General features: G+C 36.1%; 1 protein-coding gene across 7 annotated transcripts in view; it reads left to right on the forward strand.

The window, feature by feature from the left end:
• Rasal2 (RAS protein activator like 2) overlaps positions 1 to 23,945 on the forward strand; it is a 254,408-nt gene that overhangs the window by 126,806 nt on the left and 103,657 nt on the right. For 5 of the 7 annotated variants that reach the window (XM_013114316.3, XM_005071319.4, XM_005071320.4 and 2 more), the window contains exon 3: positions 684 to 807. In XM_013114316.3, the coding sequence (XP_012969770.1) occupies positions 684 to 807 (124 nt within the window). Of the gene's footprint in view, positions 1 to 683; positions 808 to 12,715; positions 13,170 to 17,853; positions 17,878 to 23,945 lie in introns of those variants that run through there. The other 2 variants (XM_040738708.1, XM_040738709.1) reach the window with 2 other exon arrangements.

Genomic DNA, 23,945 nt, shown 5'->3' on the forward strand with positions numbered 1-23,945 from the left:
CCATGCATTATTCTACAGTAATAACTTGCTGAATAGAGTTTTTAAAAATTCATAGTTCTCATTCACTTATACAAATCACTATTCAGTGTGCTTTTGAAACTAATTTTTTTACTATTATAGAAACAATCACACCCTTGAGATAAAATATGCTGTTCTTTGTACCTGTGCAAATATCTGTGCTTGCATTGGAAATACATTTGATTCTATTACTGAATAAAAGTTGGATGATTTTATTTAAAATCTTTAAAAAACTAACCCTCTTTTTGAAGAACATTGAAACTTAATTTTTATGGTGAGCTTTTATTTCAACATTTACCTTTTTGAATATTAAATAAAATTAAAGTTCATAAACCAGTTTCTGATACAGAGGGAGGCTTTTATTTGTGTGGGTGTTTTATTTTGTTCTCGGAGCTTCCAGAGCAGGTTGACAGCTAGCTAGGATTTGTACAGTCTCCAGGTAAGCTAATTTACATACTTGCCTTTCCTGATTCTTCAGTTTTCTTTCTAAAGAGCTGTGTCCTGTAAAAGGGTTGGTAATCTTACCATCTCTTACACTTCATTTTAAATTTCTCCTACTTTCAAATCTCATTCCACACTACTGTATTCTTTAATTAAAAATGTTATTCAGTCAGAATGTACTTAGACAAGTTCATTATTATGTTTTCTTTCTTTCTCTTGGCTAGATACCTGTCGAAGGACAGGAGCAACAGACAGATTCCACCAAAGGGCGATGTCTGAGGAGAACTGTCAGTGTCCCTTCAGAGGGTCAGTTTCCTGAGTACCCACCAGAGGGCACCACTAAACTAGGTAAGCTAATGAAAGAAAACCCTATGTTTTATTGGATGATTTGTGGATTTGTTGCTGCTACAGTAAAACAAAACACTGTATGCTTCTTGTTAAACCTGTTTGTTCAGGTCAGTAGCCTGTTAATCCACATTTAAAGTTCATCAGGGTTATAACCAAGCAGCCACAGTTATTGTATGCTAATAAAATTTATCTGTGTGCAACTCAGTAAAATTTGGTCTAGGCAAGTTGGATGGCATAGTTATGCACTATTGCTGATCTCTGGATTTTCAGAGCATTGGTAGTATTGCTTCAGTCACTGTGAGAGTACTTGGTATTGAGTGATTTAGACACACCCTTTTCATAGCTGCTGATGTTTTTGTGGATGTCAGAGAAGGCTAATTTAACTTTGTATATCCCACATAAATTATATTCAGACCAGTGGTTCAAGTAGATGACAAAGGAAGAAATGTTAACCCCTTCCATTTCAGATCAGGAATAGCTTAGTGATGATCACACTGTCCCCAAATCAGAAACACTCCAAACACATTTAAGTTGTCATATTCCCAAAGAATTGTTCAATAGCATTTTGTATCCTACATATCATTAGGTGTTATTGTTTTGCAATATTTAAGTAATTAAGATGGCACAATTATTTAAAGGAATACACAATTTAGAATAATGAAGGAATTTGAAAAATATGTCCTGCTTTAGGGCTTTTACATTGTACTGTTATGTATTTAATGAAGCATAAATATTTTACTCATGGATACATGGTAAGTAAATAAAAAGTAATTTATTGTTTCTGTGGTGGTCGTCAATGTCTATAATTCTGTGATTTGGGTTGTGTTTTCTAAAATAAGGTTTTTGTTATCTAAATGTAGGTCAGAATTTAATTCCTTCATTTCTCTTATTTTCTTGTAAAACTTTATGCCTTTAAAAAATTAGGCTAGCAAATATTCTCTCCAAGTTTACTATTTGGAGCACCCATATTCCAGCCATTTGGTTTACTTTGAACCACTTTAGCATGTGTTGAAGCCAATGTAGGCCCACATAATATTGAAAACTTACTGTAGTGTAAATATTTTATAGCTTGTTTTATTTCACATGCACTGATATTCCATATATGCAAACAGGCCAAGAGCCACCATCTTTCATTTCTATTTTTTCATTATTTCTGCCATATTGAAGTATTTAGGTTTGAGAAAGTATAATCATAGTTTGAGGAATTACTACAGAGTTCTGGAAGAGACAATTAATGACTATTAAATAGTTAAATATATACTGTGTTCCAGGTCCCTTTCCTAAAGACAGAATATAAGCTGTTGGGTAACAAAGGTGTCTGATCTTGAGCAATTCTCTGACTTTTATTCTGGACAGGTCTGGCAGTTGGCCTGACTAATGAGACTTAGTGATAATTTTCAGAGCTGTTTTCCTAACCTTAGCACTGAAATTTACTCTCATTAATATGAGAGGGCAAAGCTTATCTCTGGAGATACTCTTCTCTTTTATGTCAGTTAATCTTGAATTAGCTTGTTTTATTTTTATTTCCTGGTGAATTTTCTTTAAGCAAGATTACCTTTTGTTGAATGTTCCGTTGAACACTTGTGTTTGTCACATTTAGTGCCAGTCCAAAGAATAAGAAAAAGTAGAGTAGGCTCTTAGAGGTTGTGTGTGTGTGTGTGTGTGTGTGTGTGTGTGTGTGTTGCTTTTGTTTATTTTACTTAACAAGCTAGAACAAATATACATAGAAACAAAAATTTAATTATTTCTGAATGCCTGCAAGTAGAAATTGAAAAAATTCATATGCTTAATACAACATCACAAGACAATAACTATTAAGAAAACTAAATCTAATGTGCTGTGCAAACTTCTACACAGAAAATTATAAAAAAGAATTTAAATAAATGAAAAGCATGGGAGTTAGAGTGTATTGAGTGTTTGAGAACTTGCAGTACTCTGGAGACAGAGGTAAATGGATTTCTGTGAATTCCAGGCCAGCTTGGTCTATATAGCAAGTTTCAGGCCATTCATGGCCTCATAAGAGCTATAGTCTTAAAACAAAACCACACCAAAAATAAGGCAGAGTAGAAGGAAACAAAAGAATACCACCTAACCTCTGGATATCAAAAACTATTTAAATAGATCTAATTGAACAGAATTCAAAAATGTTACAAAGGGATCCTGGGAGAGCAGCGAGGAAGCAGTCTTTTCAGCCATTGGTGTTGTGTCAATCAGATAATCCTTATGAAGAGCTAGGGTGTGGAACTTCACTTCTTTCCCAAGTCATGCAAGAACCAGTTCCAGGTGTGTTGTAGGTCTAAAACAGAAGCAGCACAGTAGGCTTGCAGAAAGTCTTCAATAGAAGACAAATAACTTTAATCATTAGGGAAATAACCGATCCAATTAATAAAGATTAGAAACTATGTATTAAAATACCATTAAGAAAGTTAGAATGCAAATTATGGAGCAGGACAGTGTGTTTGTAAGACCCAGGACAGGAAAGGGTTGACTTGGTATGTGTACAGGTTTTCCTAGGGGAAAATGAGCGAGAGGCTTGGCATCGTATTTTACTGAAGAATTCACTGAACAATACAACCAATGGTGCCTGCTATCTCATCCATTTAGATGAAGCTCCAAGTAACAGAACTCCTCTTTGGTGTTAGAAGTCAGGTTAGTGATTAGTTTCAGGGAAGATGCAGAAATTAGCAAGAGGGAAGAATATGACTAGCTTCTAGAGTGTTTTCAATGGCCCTTTGTTGACTCAGGCAGTGGTTTCATTGCCTGTGTCCTCTTTGGGATAATTCATTAAGCTGAACATTATCCATTTGAGCACCTTTCTGTATGGATGTTATACTTACCTAATTTGGCGGGGGGGCTCGCAAAGATCATGTTGTCAAATAAATGGACTCAATGAGCAGAGACTATAGTTAAGAATTACTATCAGCATTATTATATGGTACTGAAGGGAAGCATTAAGATAAAGACTAAAAATAAAACCATCTTAGGATTTCACAGCATTAAGGTTCTTAGTGAATGTAAGTCTACAATATATCAGCTTCAATGGTATATAGTGGCAGAGGCCATACTGAAATGGCTAGAAAGACAGTATATTTGGAGAGGAAATTCAACATCAAGTAGGGATAACTCATTTTGTATATTTTTCAAAGGGATGGCAGGTTGATAGGTACTCCATAAATATTGAGTGACTTTGATTGCATAAAGAATATTAATGATGAATAAAGGCGTGGAAAGATAAAGGATAGGGTATGTCTGTTAATCAGTCATGATAATAGTATTTGTGTAGCGATGTTTATGATTTCTATGCCATTTTGTCTCTCTTAAAACTTAAAGCAGTTCACGGACTTATCCCCTGAGTTCTGGTCCTCAATTTGATAGATACAGTACTGTTAGAGCCACCATGAAGTGCTTATAGTAGGATTACATTATTTTTGAAAAGATGCTATTTCAAGTTGTTTTCTTTGTGTGTTTTGTTACAGTTTCATAGTAACCAAAAATTCCATTGTTCTCCAGGGGTGAAAGAGAAAGTCTATTGGGTGAACATAAATTTCAAAATTCTGTTTTCTCTGGTATCCCTGAAAGATAAATTTTCACGTTGTTATCCCAATATGGGCATTTTACTGAGAGTCCACCAATTAACTACCAAATGAAATTAGTATTATAAAGATGGAGGAGGATAAGTTTACGCTTAAAAGTTCTGTTGCCTGTTTGAAATGCAGTTTTTTTTTTTTGCTGATTTCAGTAACACTATTAGATAGTACTAGAAGCCATTGTAGGCTGTAGGGGTTAGCATTGAAATTATAAAATAAAACCTCATTTTGTGCACTTGCCTTCTACAATGGAGTCACAAACAATAAGCCCAAAAATAGCTTTATAATGTCAGATATTGATAAGAACAAAGCAGAAATAGAGCTGGGAACAGGACTAGGGAAGCCATCTGGTACAGTAGATTGTTCATTTCTGTGAAAGTGACCAGGGGCACCTTTCATTAAATTGTCATACAGTTTGCAGTTATTTCATAGTTTTTCCAGCAGATGGCAGTAAAATATCTCAAATAAAGGACTGTTACCTTCAGGCAGACTGCCATCAGGGTTCTCTCAGTTTGCTCATTCAAAATACAGGGATCTGTGCCTAAGAACAAGATAGTAGAGTCCTCAAAAATGTGACCCAGGCTAGGGCTTCTCTTAATCAGCCCCAAAGCATTGTTAATATATTATAATGTTAGTGTATGCTAATTGTTAATATTAGTACATACTAGCACATGTTAATATTAATAAAATGCCGTTGTGATTGGAAGGTCAGATAGGAAGGGAGAAGGAATGGATAAACAATTAGGAGTAGCTTTAGGTTCATCCTGGAATTCTAGGGATAGAAATAGCACATTAAACTTAAGTGTCTAATTGTATTGTTTCCACAAACCACAGTAAAGCTATAGTAAAGGATTTTACTTTAAAGACCTGGTCCTTCAAGACATAAAAAGATGAAACCCTGTCAATTGAATCAATATAGATGTACCTATATGGCATTAGGTAAATATTCCAGATACAAAAAGATAAACATCCTCTGCACAGTCTTACTCATAATTAGAATCTTAAAAAGCTAATGGTATAAAAATTATAGGTAGAATAATGGTTACCTTCAAGTGGGTGTGGGGTTGAAGGTGGGTGAGGACAGTTAGTTAGAGGAAAAGAGTTAAGTAACCAGGTTTTATAAGATAGCACAGTAAAAAAAAAAAGTTACACAGAACACTTTGTTTATCTCTAAAAAGTAAAAAATGCTTCCTCCTGCAATAAATGGGAACAAATACAGACACCCACAACTGGACAGTATTCAGAGAGTGAGAGACCTTGGAACATTCACCCCTAAATGGGATTTCTCCATCTAATCCCTCTTCTTAGGGCTCATAAAACTCTGCAGAAGAAGCAGCAGAAAGACTGTAAGAGCTGGTGGGGATGGAGAACACCAAGGAAACAAGGCTTATAGATGCAGTAGGACTAAAGCATGTATGAACTCAAAGAAACTATGGCGGTATGCACAGGGCCTACACAGGTCTAAGCCAGATAGGTTCCAATGCTGAGAGGGACGGTAGATACAAGCTTCCATCTTTTAACCTAGAAGCTATCTCCAGTTGATAATTACTCACAAAGGAAAATTTAAAAAAAAGTTTTCTCCAATAGAGTGTTACTGGGTATGCAAACCAAACTTAAGGGCCCATGCCTAGACGTAGATGACCAGCACAAAAACAAACTCAATAGTATTTTTGGAGGTTTTTTGCTTGTTTGTCTCACAATGCTTTGTGTCTAGGATATAAGTGTTTCTGTTTGTTTACATTTATAGATTTTGTGTATACATTATCATATGTATATGTTTATTGTGATTTTTTTCCTTTGGCTGTTTTTTCCTGTTGGTTTATTTTGTCCTATTCTGGTTTATTTTTACTTATTTATTTATTAATTATTGTTGCTAATTTTCAATGCCTGTTTGTATTCTAAAAAGAGGGGGGAAAAGCGTTGTGGATTTGGTAGGTATAGAGGTGGGAAGGATTTGGGAAGGGGTTCAGGTTCAGGGAGAGGAAACCATAATCAGAATATAGTGTATGTCCCAAAACAAACAAACAAAAGGCCAGGTGGTGGTGGTGGTGGTGGTGGTGGTGGTGGTGGTGGTGGTGGTGGTGGTGGTGGTGGTGTACGCCTTTAATCTCAGCACTCGGGAGGCAGAGGCAGGCGGATCTCTATGAGTTTGAGACCAGCCTGGCCTACAAAGCTAGTTCCAGGACAGCTTCCAAAACCACAGAGAAACCCTGTCTCGAAAAATCCAAAAACAAAAACAAACAGAATATAGTGTATGGAAAAATTTTTTCATTTAAACAGAAATAAAAAACTCTAAAACCAGGGTCATAATTTAAACAAAATCTTTCACTAAAGGATAGCATTCCCCTTTTTTTTCCAGAAAAAAATGACAAAAATATCTATAAAACAAGATGTGTGTAACCAGTATAATGGGTGTGTTTCTTATAAAACCAAGGTTCTCGCCGGGTGGTGGTGGCGCACGCCTTTAATCCCAACACTTGGGAGGCAGAGGCAGGCAGATCTCTGTGAGGTCGAGGTCGGGCTGAACCAACAGCCTCCAAAACAATACAGAGAAACCCTGTCTCATAAAACAAAAAAACAAAACAAAACAAAAAACCAAGGTTCTCCACCTTCCTATTTCATGTATTATGACCTCCACCATAAAATCATTTCATTGCTACTTCATGACTGTAATGAATCATTATGTAACTATCTGATATGCAGAATACCTGCTATGTGACCCCAAATGGATCATAACCCACCAGTTGGGAAACACTCTTATAAAAGATGTGGTCTTGTTAAATCTACTATCCTGATCAGTATAAGTATGTTTTAAAACAAAGAACAAGTCAGGCAGGTAGTGATGGCTCATGCCTTTATTACCAGCATTTGGGAAGCAGAAGCAGGCAGATCTCTGTGAGTTCAAGGCTAGCCTGGTCTGTAGAGTGAGATCAAGGACAGCCAGGGCCACACAGAGAAACCCTGTCTTAGAAACCAAAAATAAATAAATAAATAAATAAATAAATAAATAAATAAATAAATAAATAAATGAGCAAACAATTTGGGACCAAAGCTATCCTTACTCATTTTATTGCATTCTGTCATTTAAACAAAACAAAATCCAAAGCAGTCTTTCCAGGCCTTACTAAGACAAATGTCCTATAAGTAGAATGCCTTCTCAAAAACAAACAAAAATCCAACAACTCAGTAAATGGTTCTAATATGATATAATAGCACATACTAAAGAAAAGAATTTCTGCTGACAAATTTGGTATAATCCACAAACTCTTATATAAAATTAATATAGAAAAATTGGAAAGTACGGGAAGCTATGAAGGGTCAAACAAAACCCCAAATGCCAGTCAAATAGGACCACTGATACATTACTATCATTGGGTTCTAGGGATCAAATTCAGATTCCTCATGCTTGCAAAGGCAGATACTCACTAACTGAGCCATCTCTCCAGCTCCAAGATCCCCTTTTACAACAAATGAAGAGAGTCAATTTTATAAACATGGTCTTGACTGTGTGAGTACATTCAGAAATACTAAAGACCATCTATTATCCATCATTATCCCCCAAATGCTTTTAGATGCCTTTTGTTGTTTATTACTTAACTCTTCTGTCAAACTTGTAGTCTAACAGGATTATACTTGCTGAAATGATATAAAACAAAATGATTTCCTAGTGTCTATTCCACTTAATATTTCACCTAATTTTCTTTGCAATACACTTTTATTTACATGAAAACCAGAGTTGAAGAGCAGGCAGATAGAACCTTCTCCCTTTACTACTTCCTTCATCCAATTTTCAGTCAAGGTAAGGAAATGCATTTTATTAATCATCTTAGCTGCAAGAGTAGGTAATTCTCAAATTCTTCCCTACATAAGAGTGCTGGCTATCCTGGGACTTATTTATAGAACCAGGATGGCCACCTGCCTCTCTCTGCCTCTTGAGTATTGGGATCAAAGTTGATCGACACCATTGCCTGGCTTCAGATTTTTAACCAGAAGTTTAAAAGAAACTTCTGACTATTATCACTTGTCAAGTGCCCTTCCTAAAAGCATGTGACTGCACTGCTTTCCATATGACTTAATGGAAATTCTGGTTTTCTAAGGCCTTTTCATCAGAGTAGAAGGAGTCGTGCATGTGTGTGTGTGTGTGTGTGTGTGTGTGTGTGTGTGTTTATGGTTCCATTATATACAGATGGAATTAATAACTAAATTTTAGTGGCATTTCTGAATAAGTGGGTGACCTTGGTGTTTGTCATAAGAATTATAAACAATGATTTCTTTTTCTAATTCAAAGTCTTAAAAGAATTCAGTAGGAAGACCATATTATCAAAATGCCTTTCCTTGTAGGACAACATTAAAGGAAGCTGTGTTTGTGGTTAGAAGAAGCTGTGTTTCTGGTCCATCTGCTGTTCAAAATTGGGAACATGAATAAGTGCAAGAGCCAGTGTCTGCACAGTCTGGTTACACCTTAGCCTGGTTGCGACTGATAGGTGTTTCTGCTTGGAAGAGTAGAGGAGAGGTGTTAAAGAATTGTTGCTTGTTGATTTGTTTGAAGATGAATAAATTTTATGTGGAAGTTTTTAATTATATGCGTCTAGCTAAGTTGTGTTCCTTTGGTTTTTTTTTAATAAAACAATACATTTGTGGTTCAGAGTTTTAGTGACTAGCACATTGAATTCTATACCTGGAACAAAGAGTTCCATAACTGTACTTTTGTTCAGCATGAAAGGAAATACATTATTCACAGTCTTCAAAAATTCACAAAAAATGGATTATTTCATTTATTCGTAACTAGGAAAAATCCTCTTGACTTTGTATTAACAAAGTTTATTGACACTAACCTTGGGAGTCCTGCATAGATAGAGTCTCTTGGAGTCAACTTTTGCCTATGCCAAGCTGTTTGTTCGCTATGTGGACCTGACTGTGGTTACAGCAGTGAACACACTTTTGGACTCCTTGCCCCCATGGAGCTTACTTGCATTACAGTGAGGAACATTTGCGATCCAGTGTAAATAAATTATAATTATTAAGTTTCAAGATGTTCAATAAGAGGGTTGAATGTTAGTCCATAATAAGAGAACATTAGAATTGATATATGATGTTTCATTTGTTTGAATTATAAAGTTACAGAACCCAAAACTGGAAAATACCTTTACAGTTATCTAGTTCAGCCATTCATTCATTCAGTGCTTAATTACTTAATATCATTTGTTAATGATATTTTATTGTTATTGTTTTGGTTTTGTTTGTTTGCTTTGGCTGTACTGGGAGTTGGGGACCCATGTCTAACACATGTTTAGGACACTATCACTGAGCTATAGTGACAGCCATTATTTGACATTTTTTACTTATATTTTCATTCAATATAATACAGACGTTTGCTTAGTATCATGCTGGGGCTAGAGTGTGTAAAATGGCTTAGTGAAGAATACTCTATCCAATTACCTATTCAGGGTAATATGTGAAACCTAATAATCATAACATAAGTAAAAATGGCTTAAATGGTCTCTCCTATCCAAAGTGAACATGGTTGATGCCTAATGGAGTGTTCTGAATTGTGATCAAGTTTACAGCCACACTACCCTGAAAGCACCCCATCTTGTCTGAATTGTGATCAAAACTCTACCAAACTCACTGAGGCTGTTCCTAACCAGAGAGAGATTTTCTGCATGGCCATGGATGTTAGCCACTTTGTAGCATATTAACGACTGCACAGTAAAGTATTTACTCATGCTTTCCAGAGTTTTTGAGAACTCCCTAGTGCTGAACAGAGGAGTAAATGTTAGTTGAACTGTTAAGTGTCCATTTCAGAAGCTACATTTCCCTAACCAAGGCCATACACATAGCAGCTGACTTTAGGCTTCTCACAAGTGAAATAAGGTGAAGATACTCTTGGGAACAACTTCTGCTGGCCAGGTTTTTTGCCCATTGTGAGTGGGTCACTATCTTTCTTTTATATTTAATTCTGCTGCCTTCAATTGGCTATCTCAATTAGACTGTGACATAAGAAATGCTATCACCCCTGTTTTAAAGTTATTCTAAAGTGTGCTACCTAGATATTTTTAAAAGTTATGATAAATGAAATATATTCATCTTTCTTGTCCCTCTCTCAATTATTAGGCTCCTACTGATGCCGTGTATATTTTCATAAAGTCTGTAATGGATGGAAAGCAAGATGAAAGCCTTTACCATCTTTCAGTTCCCAGAATGTACCTCACATTGTGGTGGGGACAAGAGACATTAGACATCAGAACCTATGTGATATAGATAAAGTAAATAGTGAGGACTGTCATGCAAAATCGAGCCAGGTCAGGAAAAGAGAGAACACGATGATCAACTCTAACTTTGAAAGATAAGATATGCCATACTAAGAAATAATTGTGAATCTGGATTTTGAGGGATAAATAAGACTGCAGACAGGACTGGTGGAGCAACAAGAGCTCCAAGACTGGGGCCACATAGCATGTTATTAAAGGTAGTGCTAGACTGTGGCGATTCTTGCAGCATGATATGCCCATCTCCTTTGAAGAGTATTGAATACTAGACTAGCATGTTTTTATTTATATTTAAGAAAAAAATCCTTTTAGGTGATCTCAGATTTCTTCAAGATCTTGTCAAATATTAGAACTGCAGAAAGTCATTTTTTTTCCAGAGCACAATAAAGTAGCCTTGTAATTCTCCTTCAGATACCTGACAATTCCTTTATTGACCTAGACTTGGTACCATTCAAAGTTTGTAAGAGTAGTAATAGCAGAGTCTAATGTTTTAATAACATATTTCAGAAGACTCCTCACAGTTGAGATTTATGCATGAAATTTTTGGGAAAGATTATTGTACTCTGTTATAAATAACACTAATGTTGCTTAGTATTGGTAACAAAGTTTGAGAACTAGTTGCAACATTTTGCTCAATGGACAACCAACCTGCTTTAGAAGAGTTTGGTGCTCGCTCCCACAGCAGGCAGGACTTTCAGAAAACCACTCTGTAACTCATCAAATCTGACTTCCATTTTGACTATTATTTTGAGCTGAAATCTCTTCCTGTGACTTACATTTACTATTCTTAATTCTCTTAAATAGAATTGTGGAAATCACTATATATTTATTTGAAGCATTGCTACGAATAATTAATTTCATTGTGTTTTATATGCTCTAAGATGAACCATAAATAGAAATTTATACTATGATGTAACTTTTATTTATAAGGGTCGATGTTTCATTTGGTCTTATACAGGGAAATGTAGAAATATGTGGAGTGTTAAGTATTCATTTTCAGGCCATCTGCACAATACTTGGTTATGCTTTTATTGCCCTTTCGTATTTGAATAGCAGCAGGGATTAAAGGAATAGGTTTTTTTTTTTAATATGGAGTAGAAACAGGAAACTGAAAATACAGACAGACAAAATGTAGTATAAGACTAGATAAAGGAAATTAAATTATGATGGAATTAAAAAAGAAACTATCAAGGGAGTGTAGTAGAGATGTACATATGCACAAAGTGTAGTATACTTTGTATAGTAGACAATGTGATATATACATTTAAATATTATAAAGAAATCTATTCATCCATTTTAAATTTTGTCCTAAACAAATATTATTTAAGTCACTGAGACTTAGGGAGAAAGGTAAAGGACTACCAAAGATTCCCCAACACATGTAGTACATAGATATATGTTTGTAGATATATATATATATAGCTAATGTGAAGCTTATATATTACATCTAACACACACATCTAGATAGACAATGCAGAATGCATCTATCATTGATAAACACCAGCTCACAGATTGATCCTGTCTTCTTCTCACTTCTCCTCCACTCCCTGAAGTAGCATATGGAGTCTACTGTGGTTACTTGACATTCTAGCCTCAGTGACGGAGCAGCAATGTAATGTGTTAGGTCCTCACACCCATAATGAAGGTCACATTGTTAACCTCCTTCCACTTTTTTGGAGTGTAGAAAAATACCTTGGAAGTGTCTTATTTTATAAGACTCTAATGATGACTGAGTACAGTGATATTTATTACCCCTATCTCATCAGGCCTAGTAGGAAGCTAGTTCAGTAGAATCTCTCAGTTTATAAAATTATTCTTCAGTTATTTTTCTTTGTAAAATTAAATTTCAGTTTGAGATCTAAACAAAGGGCTTTACAGAAATAAAAACTTTATGAATATATTTCCATCATGATAACCTAAATAAATCTGTTGGATTAATAAAATAATTTAAAAGACACTAATGTGTCTCTGTAAAAGTTACACTATTTTTGTGCTTTAAAAAGTTTGTGTTCTTTTAACAGCAACATTTCAAAATAGGGTCTGAATCTAGCTTTATTTTTTTAGCCTTGAAATGGGTCAGATTTTAAAGTAGATTTTAAAAATTCACTTGTTAGAATATACAAAAAGAAACACAATCTGTCCTCCCACCCTTGGAATAGAAAAAAAAGAATCACCTAGTTGGGTAAATCACATTCCTTCTCCTGACAGAGTTTTCTGTACGCAATGCTAATGAAAGAGACACACTGGTGAGTGAGCAAGGAGAGTGGCTATTGTTCAGTGCTCTCTAGCAAAAGAAAGGAAGGGGGTGGATTGAGTTTGACTGGCATTGGCTCTGGCTTTTCTGCATTCCAAACTGTCTGAGGCACAGAGTGAGAGCAAAAAGGGAGAGAGAACCGGAGAGCAAGCACAGGCGAGTACTGTACACAAAGTGTTGGGAGTTTCTGACTGGCATGCCGGAAAGATCATGTTAGCAACACCCAGAAACTTCAAAGAATGCAGACCCCAGGTAAGAATTGCCAGGAATTAAATGTCTGTATACAATTAAGATAATTTGTTTTATTATGCAAATGTAGTATTTGTGGTCATGAGTATTGATTTTAAAAAATAAGCTGTTTTTCATGTCTGCGTGGTTACAGAAATATATGTAGAGACTGTCAGTATTCCAGCACAAAATCCAATGCTAAAACATGTCTGGAATTAAAAGATGAGTGAATGTAGTAGAATCTTACCACAACATTTGCTTGTTTTTTTAAATAATACAATATGAAACTGATACTTGTTTTGGATCTGCCTCAAAATTCATCATGAAATATAAAGGTACTTGGGAACTGATAGAACTCATTTCTGAGAGAGATGGGAATACATTTAACATTCAGCAAGATATTGAGGGCACTGCTTGAATTGCTATAGAATATAATTGTCATTCAGAGAGTTCAACAGGTTAGATCCATAGGCAACAGTGGGAGTATTCATATGGAAAGTGTGCTTGTTCTGATTACAAAAGGTTGCCTTTTAATATTCTCTACCAGCAGACAACACTTTAGAGATTTTAACTAGTTGACTCATGAGAGTTAAATCTGAGACTGTAAAGACTCTCTGTAGCCCATTTTCTTCATTTTCAGTGAGAACACTGAAGCCTGAGGACTTTGGTACTTACTCAAGTGAAAGTCCTAGATTTCTTAACTCTCAGTTTAACGTCTTATGATTTGGGATTTTTTGGTTTATTTGTTTTTTTGTATGATATCATTTATATTTAGGTCTTACATTTTGTCTATACTGTAGTTGCTAGTCCCATAAATGTTAAGTTATTGCATAAATAGATCAGATACATTGTGAACCTATATTAAAATCTTTTGGGGAAAAATATTGAGGATTAAGTATTATAAAATCATTACTAATGTATATTCTTGAATAAAACCAATTACAAAATAAATACTTATTAGAAGGTAAAATGGCTTGTAGTTAAGGAAATGCCTAGTTTATATGCCAATTTTAATAAGTTATATATTGCATAAGTAGCATTTTTATATCTCTATATGAAGTTAAAACTCTTAAAATTGATAATAATATCTTTTAAAGACTTGAAGTCTTGGAATTTTTTGCATGTTATATACAAATGTCCATTCTATGCACTTTAATATTTTACTACAAGCAAAAATAAAATCTTCCGATATTCAATTCTTTCCTATGTCAACTTAAAGAAGGATAAGATAAGGATTGTTTTTCAGGGTTCAGCTCTGTTTCTCTTTATTTGAGTTCTCTGTTACTTTATCTCATGAATTATGTGTTAGAGGATAACTTAAGTGGAGGATCTTGAAAGCCAGGACAGTGAACATCTGTCTTCATACATGTCATGTAGTCTCTTTAAAAAGTTGTTGCCCTTTACATTTTTCTGGAGACTCTTGTGATGAAAGCCATACTATTCTAGTGTGCTAAATAGTAACGATAGTCACTGCCAAAAGAATCTGTCATGGTTCTTTAAAACTCCTGGGAACAAGTTAGTCTGATTTAGTTATAAGCACATTACTCTTTTGTGTTGTTCCTAACTGTCTCAGTCCAGTATGGGACTGGATCTGTGTAAGTTGAGTGGTGATTTACAAGTTTGTGGGAAATGGGCAGTAGGTTATAAGGAATTGTTTCATTATTGCTGTAGGCTATCTCAGAAACCATTGCAAAGTGAATTCTCCACCCAGTAGGGAACAAGAACCTGTTCACTGTTTGTCTTACTGAAGAACCCATTACTTAAGTACACTGTTTATAAGGAGTCTGAAGGCTGTGAAAATAATGACAGAATAATCCATCCAATTTAATCGTATTTAGGTTTAACAATATAAGGCTTGGGTTTTTGTCTTCAGTTTCATCCTACTTAAAATATGTGAAAAGAACTGCTTATGAATACCATGGTTTATGTGTGGATTACTGGATAGAAAGAGTAGGGGAGATGAAGACGGACCTTTGGCCTGGGCGTGTTTGCTTATGACAGGAACTTTCAGACCCCAGTTCCATTGGTAGTATCTTACTGACTTAAGTTGAAATAAAACACTACTAACCAACCTAACCACAAAACTGATCAACCTAATCATGAACTACACTGCTGTGCCAGAAAAGGAAGCAAGTGTCCTTTTCTCTTCTGCATGTCAATTCAGACAGTAAAGGCTTATGATTTCTAGGATAGAAGAAAGCAACTAGGTCTCTGCTTTAAATGGGAATGGAATGAGGCAGGGCAGTGAGGAGCAGTAGGCAGTTGCATCAGAGTTTCCTAGAAGGACCATTCCCACTAAAGACTCTTCCCATCCCCCATCCCATCCCATCCCAACCCCTCCCAACCCTGGGATTATTAGTTTTATAAATTTCTTTAACTACAAATGTCTTCATATAAATACAGATTGTGTAGTAAGTTCCCAAAGAAGGCAAACCATTCTGCAGTCATTTTTTACTATAGTTAATAAAAAATTTTGAGTCACTCAAAGGATTTCTTCTTTTTACTGATTTCTTTCTACCTCTTGAATATAATTCTGTTTTATGTTCTGATACAATCTCTAAGGATTGTCTCTTCAAATAAAATGAAAGCAAAAGACCGGGGACACAGACCTGAAGTTGAGCATATGCAACACCCTGAATTGTGAAGTTAATTTATTTGCTCATGAGAAGTATATGGTTATCCATATACAGTTCCAGGAATCCATCCTCAGAAACTGCTTTGGTAGGATGCTATTTGTTAACAGCCTTGTTTGTTTCTCCTCTGTTCTTTACCGCTCTCTAGTGGTTATTCATGATTGTTCTTGTTTGCATTTCTCTGGGTTTCAGTTTTAGTGAAAAGTAGCTCCTGTGAATTAATGCTTACCCCATTTTACACTCTCAGAAGTATAGGGAGAATTGTGTCTTTTGCCTTGTTGTTCCTGGTCATGGCTCTGTATGCAGTATGAATTCTCTTGCTGCTTAAGATTTTCAAGTGCCGATGGTGTACTGTAACATGAAAAGTAAAAGGACCCAGGGACTGGTTTGGGGCACTAACTCTCTCACTCTACCTCAGACTGAAATGCGATCCTGGCTCCACCAAACCTCAGACTGAATGTCTTCCTATCCTCAATGTGACTGGAGAATGAATGCCTAATACTGACTAGTGAAGACCCTGCTCCTGTCTTTTATACCCCTCTAGTGCTGGCATTAAAGGAGTGAGATCCTAGGTGCTGAGATCATCTCTGTGTGAGCTGTTTCTCTTTAGGACTGGATCAATCTTGTGTAGATCTTGGTGGCCTTGGATTCATAGAGATCTGTCTACCTCTTAATCCTGAGTCCTAGGATTAAAGGTGTGTGCCTGACTTTTATGGCTTGTGGCTGACTTTGCTTTCTGAATGCTCAGGTAAGCTTTAATATATCAATAATATATCACCATAGTATACTAAGGTTCCCACTTATCTGTGACTGTGATCAGCTTGTGTTCAGAAGCCTTAAGCAATGCCACCTAGATTAATTCTATATACATTTGACTAGAGAAACGTTAAGTGAATCAAAGATCAGAATTAAAGGAGGATCTTTGTCTTCTGGTAGTTTCTTTACCCAGCGCAGATCTGGCATTAAGTTGAACCAGAAGCACTGTGAACTTAAAGGTGAAGAGATCTTCCAGTGCCTTGACTCTGGAATGGCACATTTTTTTTCCATTCCTATATTTATAGTGCTTTACAAGTAATGAGTTGCTGCAGCATGCCTTGAGAAATTAGATTTTGCAGCCTAATTCTTTGAAGAAGAAAAACTTCGGTTTGCTCTTTCTCATGTCTGACCTTAGAAAGAAAGCAGTTTGAGCTTCCAGGAGCAGTTTAGTTTAGTGGTCTTGTGTGTGGAGGGAGGGGAGGGCAACCTTTTAGACAGATGACTGACATCGTGAGTCCAGTTTGAAAGGCTGTGCAGTGTGCTGTTCCTGCTTATTACTTTAACTATCTGAAGACTAGGAGAACTGTTACTCTCTCTACCCCCACAAAAAAATACATCAAATGAGTTTGTGTAACTAATTGGACTTTTAGTCTTGAGTCAAATAGGAAAGCTGTTTGGATCCCTGCTTAAATAGTTCCCCTTTTCAAGATTGCCTAGAATATTAAATGCCAAGTCAATAAATGAAATGGGTTTTGTTTGTTTGTTTTTCGAGACAGGGTTTCTCTAGCTTTGGCGTCTATCCTGGAACTCACTCTGTAGACCAGGCTGGCCTCAAACTCACAGAGATCCGCCTGCCTCTGCCTCCCGAGTGCTGGGATTAAAGGCGTGCGCCACCACCACCTGGCCCAATAAAATGGAATTTTAAAAGAGGAATAGTGTGCTACAGTGAACATAGGAAGAGCCACAAGAAACCCTCACCTGTGTGAAAACAGGTATGAGTTAGGGGTATTGAATCCAAGACAGAAAAAATGGTGTGCTGCCTCTGTAACAGGAGGTAGTCATATCCTGTCTTCTGCACAAGACAGATTTCCTAAGAGCTGTAACAAACTCTCATCATTGTCATGCCCGAGTATAGAAAGCCAATGGGACAGGAATTACATCCCATGATATTTGGAGCATATTTTGTTGTAATGTGTCTCTGGTAGAACTGAAATTTAAGATTCTTAACAAATTGAAATATTTATCTTCTGTATATTTTTTTTTACAAACATGCTGTGGTTTCTTTGGGAGCCGTTTACCACAATTTGAAGTTCAACGAAATGTTTCTGTACTTACCTGAAGTGGTAAGTGCCATGTTGTTTATAACTGGCTATAACTACTAACATTTTTGAAATCTGTCTTTAGTATTCTAGTTTTATTTCTTCTCTTCCTTTATGAAAACAGCACTCAGTAAATGGTTGATCAATTTTTGTAAGTAAATTGGCACAAAAGGGCAAATTGGAGTCCATGTCATTCTCATAGCTATCTCCAGAAGAGGAAATTCCATGAGTTGTTAACCATTATTAAAAGAAATTAAACTTATGTTCCAAAGGACATTTGCAAGACCATGCAAATCTTGCATGCCTCAGTGGAACTGCTTGGGACAGGCCTTGATGACATCGTTTTGTTTGTCAAATGTTAGAGCATTTGAAAGCAGAAGCCAGCTTTCTGTACAGTTCTCCTTAGGAGAAAAATCCAACCAATCCCATTACTAGCCTTTTCTTCCCAGAAGCACATCATATTATGAATAGCTTGCAATTTTTGTTTGTTTTTTGTTTGTTTGTTTGTTTTTTGAGACAGGGTTTCTCTGTATTGCTATAGGGGTTGTCCCGGAACTTGCTTTGTAGACTAGGCTGGCCTTGAACTCACAGAGATTTGCCTGCCTCTGCCTCTCTGAGTGTTGGGATTAAAGGCATGCACCACCAATGCCCAGCAGCTTGCACATTTTATTTGACAGTGAAATTCTCATTAAGTAGTGGGCCTGAAATGTTGATCTCTCCTGTTGTTCTAAAGAGCTGTGACTTAGGTCAGCTTCCTTGTAAGTTTCCCAGAAATTATAATATTTAAGTATTTAAATGTGGACTGTTTTTCTTCATCCATGTTAAAGCTGTGTAAAAGAATGGAAAAGGTTTGAGACTTTGTGGGGTTAGCCTCGGTCTTTCTGAAACTTATATTTTCTCAGATAGCCAAGAAAAAAAGCTATTTGAAAATTCTAACACTCAGTCTTGGTGTTAGAATTCTAACACATCTGAAAGAAAAAGGCAAGGCTAGAATGTGCATTTCACAGAAGGCCTTGCAGTCTATGGAGAGACGCTCCTAAAATGGGATCATGTACCATCAAATGACAAAAATAGCAAAAACGGAAAATAACATGTGTTGTTAAGAATCTAGACCAAAGAAAGAAAGAAGTCACACACATGCATACACATGATTGCTGAGTATAAACAGGAGTGTTTACTTTGGAGAATATTTGGTGGGTTCTGAGTTGAGCAATGCTCTGTGACCCAACGATTCTGAATAGAAGTGTGGTGCAGAAATGGTCACAGAGAGACCGGTACAAAAATGTGTATAACTGCACTGTTTTTAATAGCTAAAAATTAGAAACTGCCCTAATTGCCATCAGTAGGACAATGGATAAATTCTGATTTGCTTACATATTAGAATTCAATACAACAATGAAAATAAACAATCTATACTTTGCACAACACAGCAAATGGGGAAGGGCTGTTTAAAGGCTCAGAGGACAACCTTTGTAACTTAGTTCTTACCTATCACCTTGTTGTTGCCATTATGATATATATTTCAGGCTAGCTGGCCTCCAGGCTTCCAGGTGGCTCTCTTGTCTCTGCCTGGAGCTCACTGTAGGGGTGATAGGATTATAGATGTGTCCTGCCACACGAGGCTTTTTTATATGACTTTTAATGTAACTTTCAGGCTTTAGATTTGGGTACTGAGGCCTGCAGCTATCACCTTTACCTGCCAAGCCATCTCTCTGGCTCCTAGATTATTTTTGTACTGCTATATAGTCATATACTAACAGCTTAGCAAATTACAATACATAATTATTATTTCCCAGACCAGAAGCCCAAGTAGAGTCTAGCTTATTCTCTGTTGAGAAAATTGCAAGGTCAAATCAAGAAGTAAATAAGGTTGTGTTTTCATCTCAGCTAGATGCTCAGTACTCTTCTTGCAGCCTGTTAAATATATAGAACCGTGTAGCTGGAGTTTCTTTCCAGCCTGGTCCCACAGCCAGTTAGCCCCAAATAAGCACACAGAGAAATAATTATAAACTGTTTGGCCAATGGCTCAGGCTTCTTATTGGCTATCTGTCTCTTAATTATTAACCCATCTCTATTAATGTAAGTATTTCCACACGGTCTTATCTTACTGAAGAAGGGTCTGGACCTATTTCTCCTTCCTCAGTTACATGGTGTCTCTCTCACTCACGACCTCTCTCTTCTTCCTCTCCCTAGAATTCTTCTCATCTCGTAACCCCACCTATACTGCCCGCCTGGTTACTGGTCAATGTTTTATTCATCAACCAATAAGAGAAACATATTATATATATATGGACATTCCCCACCAGGACTGAGATCCATGGTCATTTTTCTGGATGTTGAAAAAGGGTTCTGTTCTTGCCTGGCAACTTATTTCTTTAAAGCCATCAAGAACATCTTACTATATTGAGCTGTCATGGACTAGAGTACCTAACATCTATAATCTGATATAAGGTGTCATTGTGGTTTGATTTGCATTTCCCTGAGAGTAATGTTGCTGGCATTGTTTTGAATACCTATTGGCCTTTTCCTCCTCTCTGTGTGTTAGCCCATGTGTATCCCTACATGTTCAGAGATGTACATGATTGGGTATGTAGAAGCCAAAGTCAACACTGAGTATTTTCCTCTATCACTCTGTTACCTTCAGTTTCTGTGTGAGTTATGCATATGTCTGCTGGTATGCATGCCAACGTAGAGATGAGAATCAGAGTTTATCTTTCTCTGCTGTTTTCCACCTTGTTTGTACCAGGGTTCTCTCCCTGTACCTGGAGTTCACTACACTAGCTGGTGAGCAAGTCCTGAGGACCTGCTTGTCTCTTCATGGTGCTGAGATTACAAAGTAGGCTGCTGTGCCCAGCTTGTTACATGGGTGCTTGGGATCTGAACTCCAGTTCTCTCACAGCAAGCTCTTTACCAGTCAAGCTATTTCACCAGCCCTGCTGTTGGCCATTTTTATGTGTTTTGAGAAATACTTATTCAGGCCCTTTGCCAATCAGTTCATTCTAGTTTCTGCCATTGAGTTTTGTGGTTAGTTTTTGGATACTAACCTCTTTTGAGATATTTATTTTACTTAAAACAATGGTAAAAGTAGACATAGGTTTTGAGACTGGCAGTGGAACTTTTACCAAACACAGCAACAAACAGCCTCCTTAAATGCTTTTAGGGTCAAACATCTTTATTAAACACGGAAAATACATTTATTCACGAAACACAGCTGTATGTGTGACTATGTGTAGTGCTAATGATCAGTGAAATTCTATGGTTAAGAAGCAATGAAACTTTAGCCGGGCAGTGGTGGCGCACGCCTTTAATCCCAGCACTCGGGAGGCAGAGGCAGGCAGATCTCTGTGAGTTCGAAGCCAGGCTGCACCGATAGCCTCCAAAACAATACAGAGAAACCCTGTCTCGTAAAACCAAAAAAAAAAAAAAAAAAGAAGCAATGAAACTTTAAATTCAAGTTGACTTTCATCATTTTACATTAGAAACTAGGTGCCCTTACTGCCTGTTTTTTACAACTGACCTCAACTTTGTTTTAGTCTCTTAAATCATTGAGCAAGTAAAATATTTTCATTCACAGATACTATTTACCTTTATGATTTATACCTCACCCCAAATAGCTAAAAATACTATAGAAAAAAAAAAAAGGACTCTGGATTGTCTGACTTGTCACCTCTGGAATAGGAACCCCTATCAGCTCCCCTTCACAGGCAGTATGATTTCATCATATCTCTAAATCTTAGCTTTCCTGTTTATAGAAATGCTCAGTCAACCTCATGCATCATCATAAGGAGTAATGAAGTTAAATGTGCAAATGCACATTTGACCTATTTGCTTTTAGTGACACAATTATTCAAAATGTCGTAGGGCCTAAAGATAGATGAGATATTATCCTAATTATTTTCAGCTTTTTAATAGTCACAATAATTGTAGATGCTCCTGTTTATCTATTTAAACACTCAATAAATATTAACTTGCTACTATTCACTTGTTAATTGGGTGCTGAATCTTACACTTCAAGAATTGTGTACAGTTTGAGTAATTAAAACATAAAATTTTATTTTAGGTGAAATTTAAAAAATTACATATAATCACTTTCTAGGTCTTTCTGAAGAAGAGTTATCTGTTAAAACTATAGTTGTCATTTAACTTTTCTTCTTAAAAGTATAGCTTTTGGCCGGGCATTGGTAGCGCATGCCTTTAATCCCAGCACTCGGGAGGCAGAGACAGGCAGATCTCTGTGAGTTCGAGGCCAGCCTGGTCTACAAGACCTAGTTCCAGGACAACCTCCAAAACAATACAGAGAAACCCTGTTTCAAAAAAAAAAAAAGTATAGCTTTAAATGCTTAATTAATCTGATTATCTTCAGTCCTCGACAGTCTTCAGCTTCCTTAAATAAAATCAGTCTTTAGTATTTGAACGTATTTTTCTTTTTTAGTAATTGTGTTATTTTATTTCCTTACCTCTTTTGTTGCTTTGTATTTTAAGTTGTATCATTAAAGGATATCAAAGTGTCCTCTATGTATGTATCAAGTACACTTATGGTAGGGCTACATCTCTTATTTATTGCTAATATCCTTATTTCTCTGTGTCTTTGCTTTCTGAATCCAAACAAATGAAAGTTCATCTTAACTTCATTAATTTCATCAGGCCTACTAACATAAAGGTAACAGGTTGAGCAAATGAAAATAGTGTGAGAGACCCTTGTTAATGCATGATTTATGTACAAACTGCTTGAGAGCTGGAGGTGGTTTAGTACCCACAATTTATCCTCTGACCTCCACACTCATGTGCATGCATGTTAAAAATAGTTATAGCGTGGCATTCAGTTTAAGCTTCTTAGAGGAAAAGTTTTGTACCTAGTAAAGCATTACGAGACATAAGTCCAGCTACTTGTCTTAAAGTCAGCTACTCTTGTTTCTCTATCAAAACAGTGCACTGAGTGATGATATATATTCAGAAATCTCTCAAATTTTGAGAGACATTATTTTGGCATTTAATATATATGATTACTTTAACTTACACTTGGATTCAGTTTTTAATGATTTTTATAGGATAATTGGGTTTTATTTTATGTGTGTGGCTGTTTTGCCTGCATGTATGTCTGCCTACCATGCAATGCCTGGTGCCTGCAGAAGCCAGAATAGGGTTCAATATTCCTTGGGGCTGGAGTTAAAGACAGTTGTGAGCCTCCATGTGGTAGTCAGTTGAACCTGGGTCCCCTAGAAGAACAGCCTGTGCTCTTAATTTTTGAGCCATCTCTCCATTTCCAGATTATTGTTTTTTCAAACAAAAGTCTATGTTATAAAGTGGAATTCAGATGGTAGATAGTACACCTGGTGTCATCTTTAATTTTATTCTTAAAATTAAAATGTCTTAAAATTTCATAATTTCGATTATTATTGTTCATGTGAAAGATTTTCCTTTGCTTAAGAAACTTACCTGAAAATAGTTTATAGCAAAAGACAAAAATGCCTCTGACTTTCACAGGTGATTCAGAAAATGCACATGTGTGATAAATATACAGCAAGAATGATGAAGCAAAGTTGGGAGTACAATAGACATCTGGTGAGTCTAGGAAAGGGGTTTCAGAAATACCTTCTACTATTCTTGTATCTTATCGTTAAACTTGAAACTACATAAAAATACCAGGAAAATACATCCACCTTTGCCAAGTTAGATATTACTTTAGAAAAATATCATCTGCCATATATTACCTGCCACTATTCATTATTATTTAGTGTTAATCTTTGCCTGTTTGCAAGAATAACACAGAAGGAGAAAAGAAACTGAGTCAGAGGTTTTAGTTTCAAGAAGAATGAATCCCATGAGATTTAGGAGGAAAATAAATGATTGTTAAATTGGAGGATAGCTCTCTTACAGCACTTTAAATTTTTTTAATAAAAATGAAGGTTATATAAAGCATTTTATTTTTGATATTCTATTAAAATGCAGGTCTCCACATAAAAACGTGTATACAGGTTTTCATGTCATCATTGTTTCTAATTTTGTAAGTGTAAACAGCCCAAATATACAGAGTGTAAGTAATGCAGTACTAACTTGCAAAAGTGTGAATGAACCCAAGTGTCAGAAAACAA

The sequence above is a fragment of the Mesocricetus auratus genome, unplaced genomic scaffold (assembly GCF_017639785.1).
Source record: "Mesocricetus auratus isolate SY011 unplaced genomic scaffold, BCM_Maur_2.0 Super-Scaffold_100676, whole genome shotgun sequence".
Lineage (NCBI taxonomy): Eukaryota > Metazoa > Chordata > Mammalia > Rodentia > Cricetidae > Mesocricetus > Mesocricetus auratus.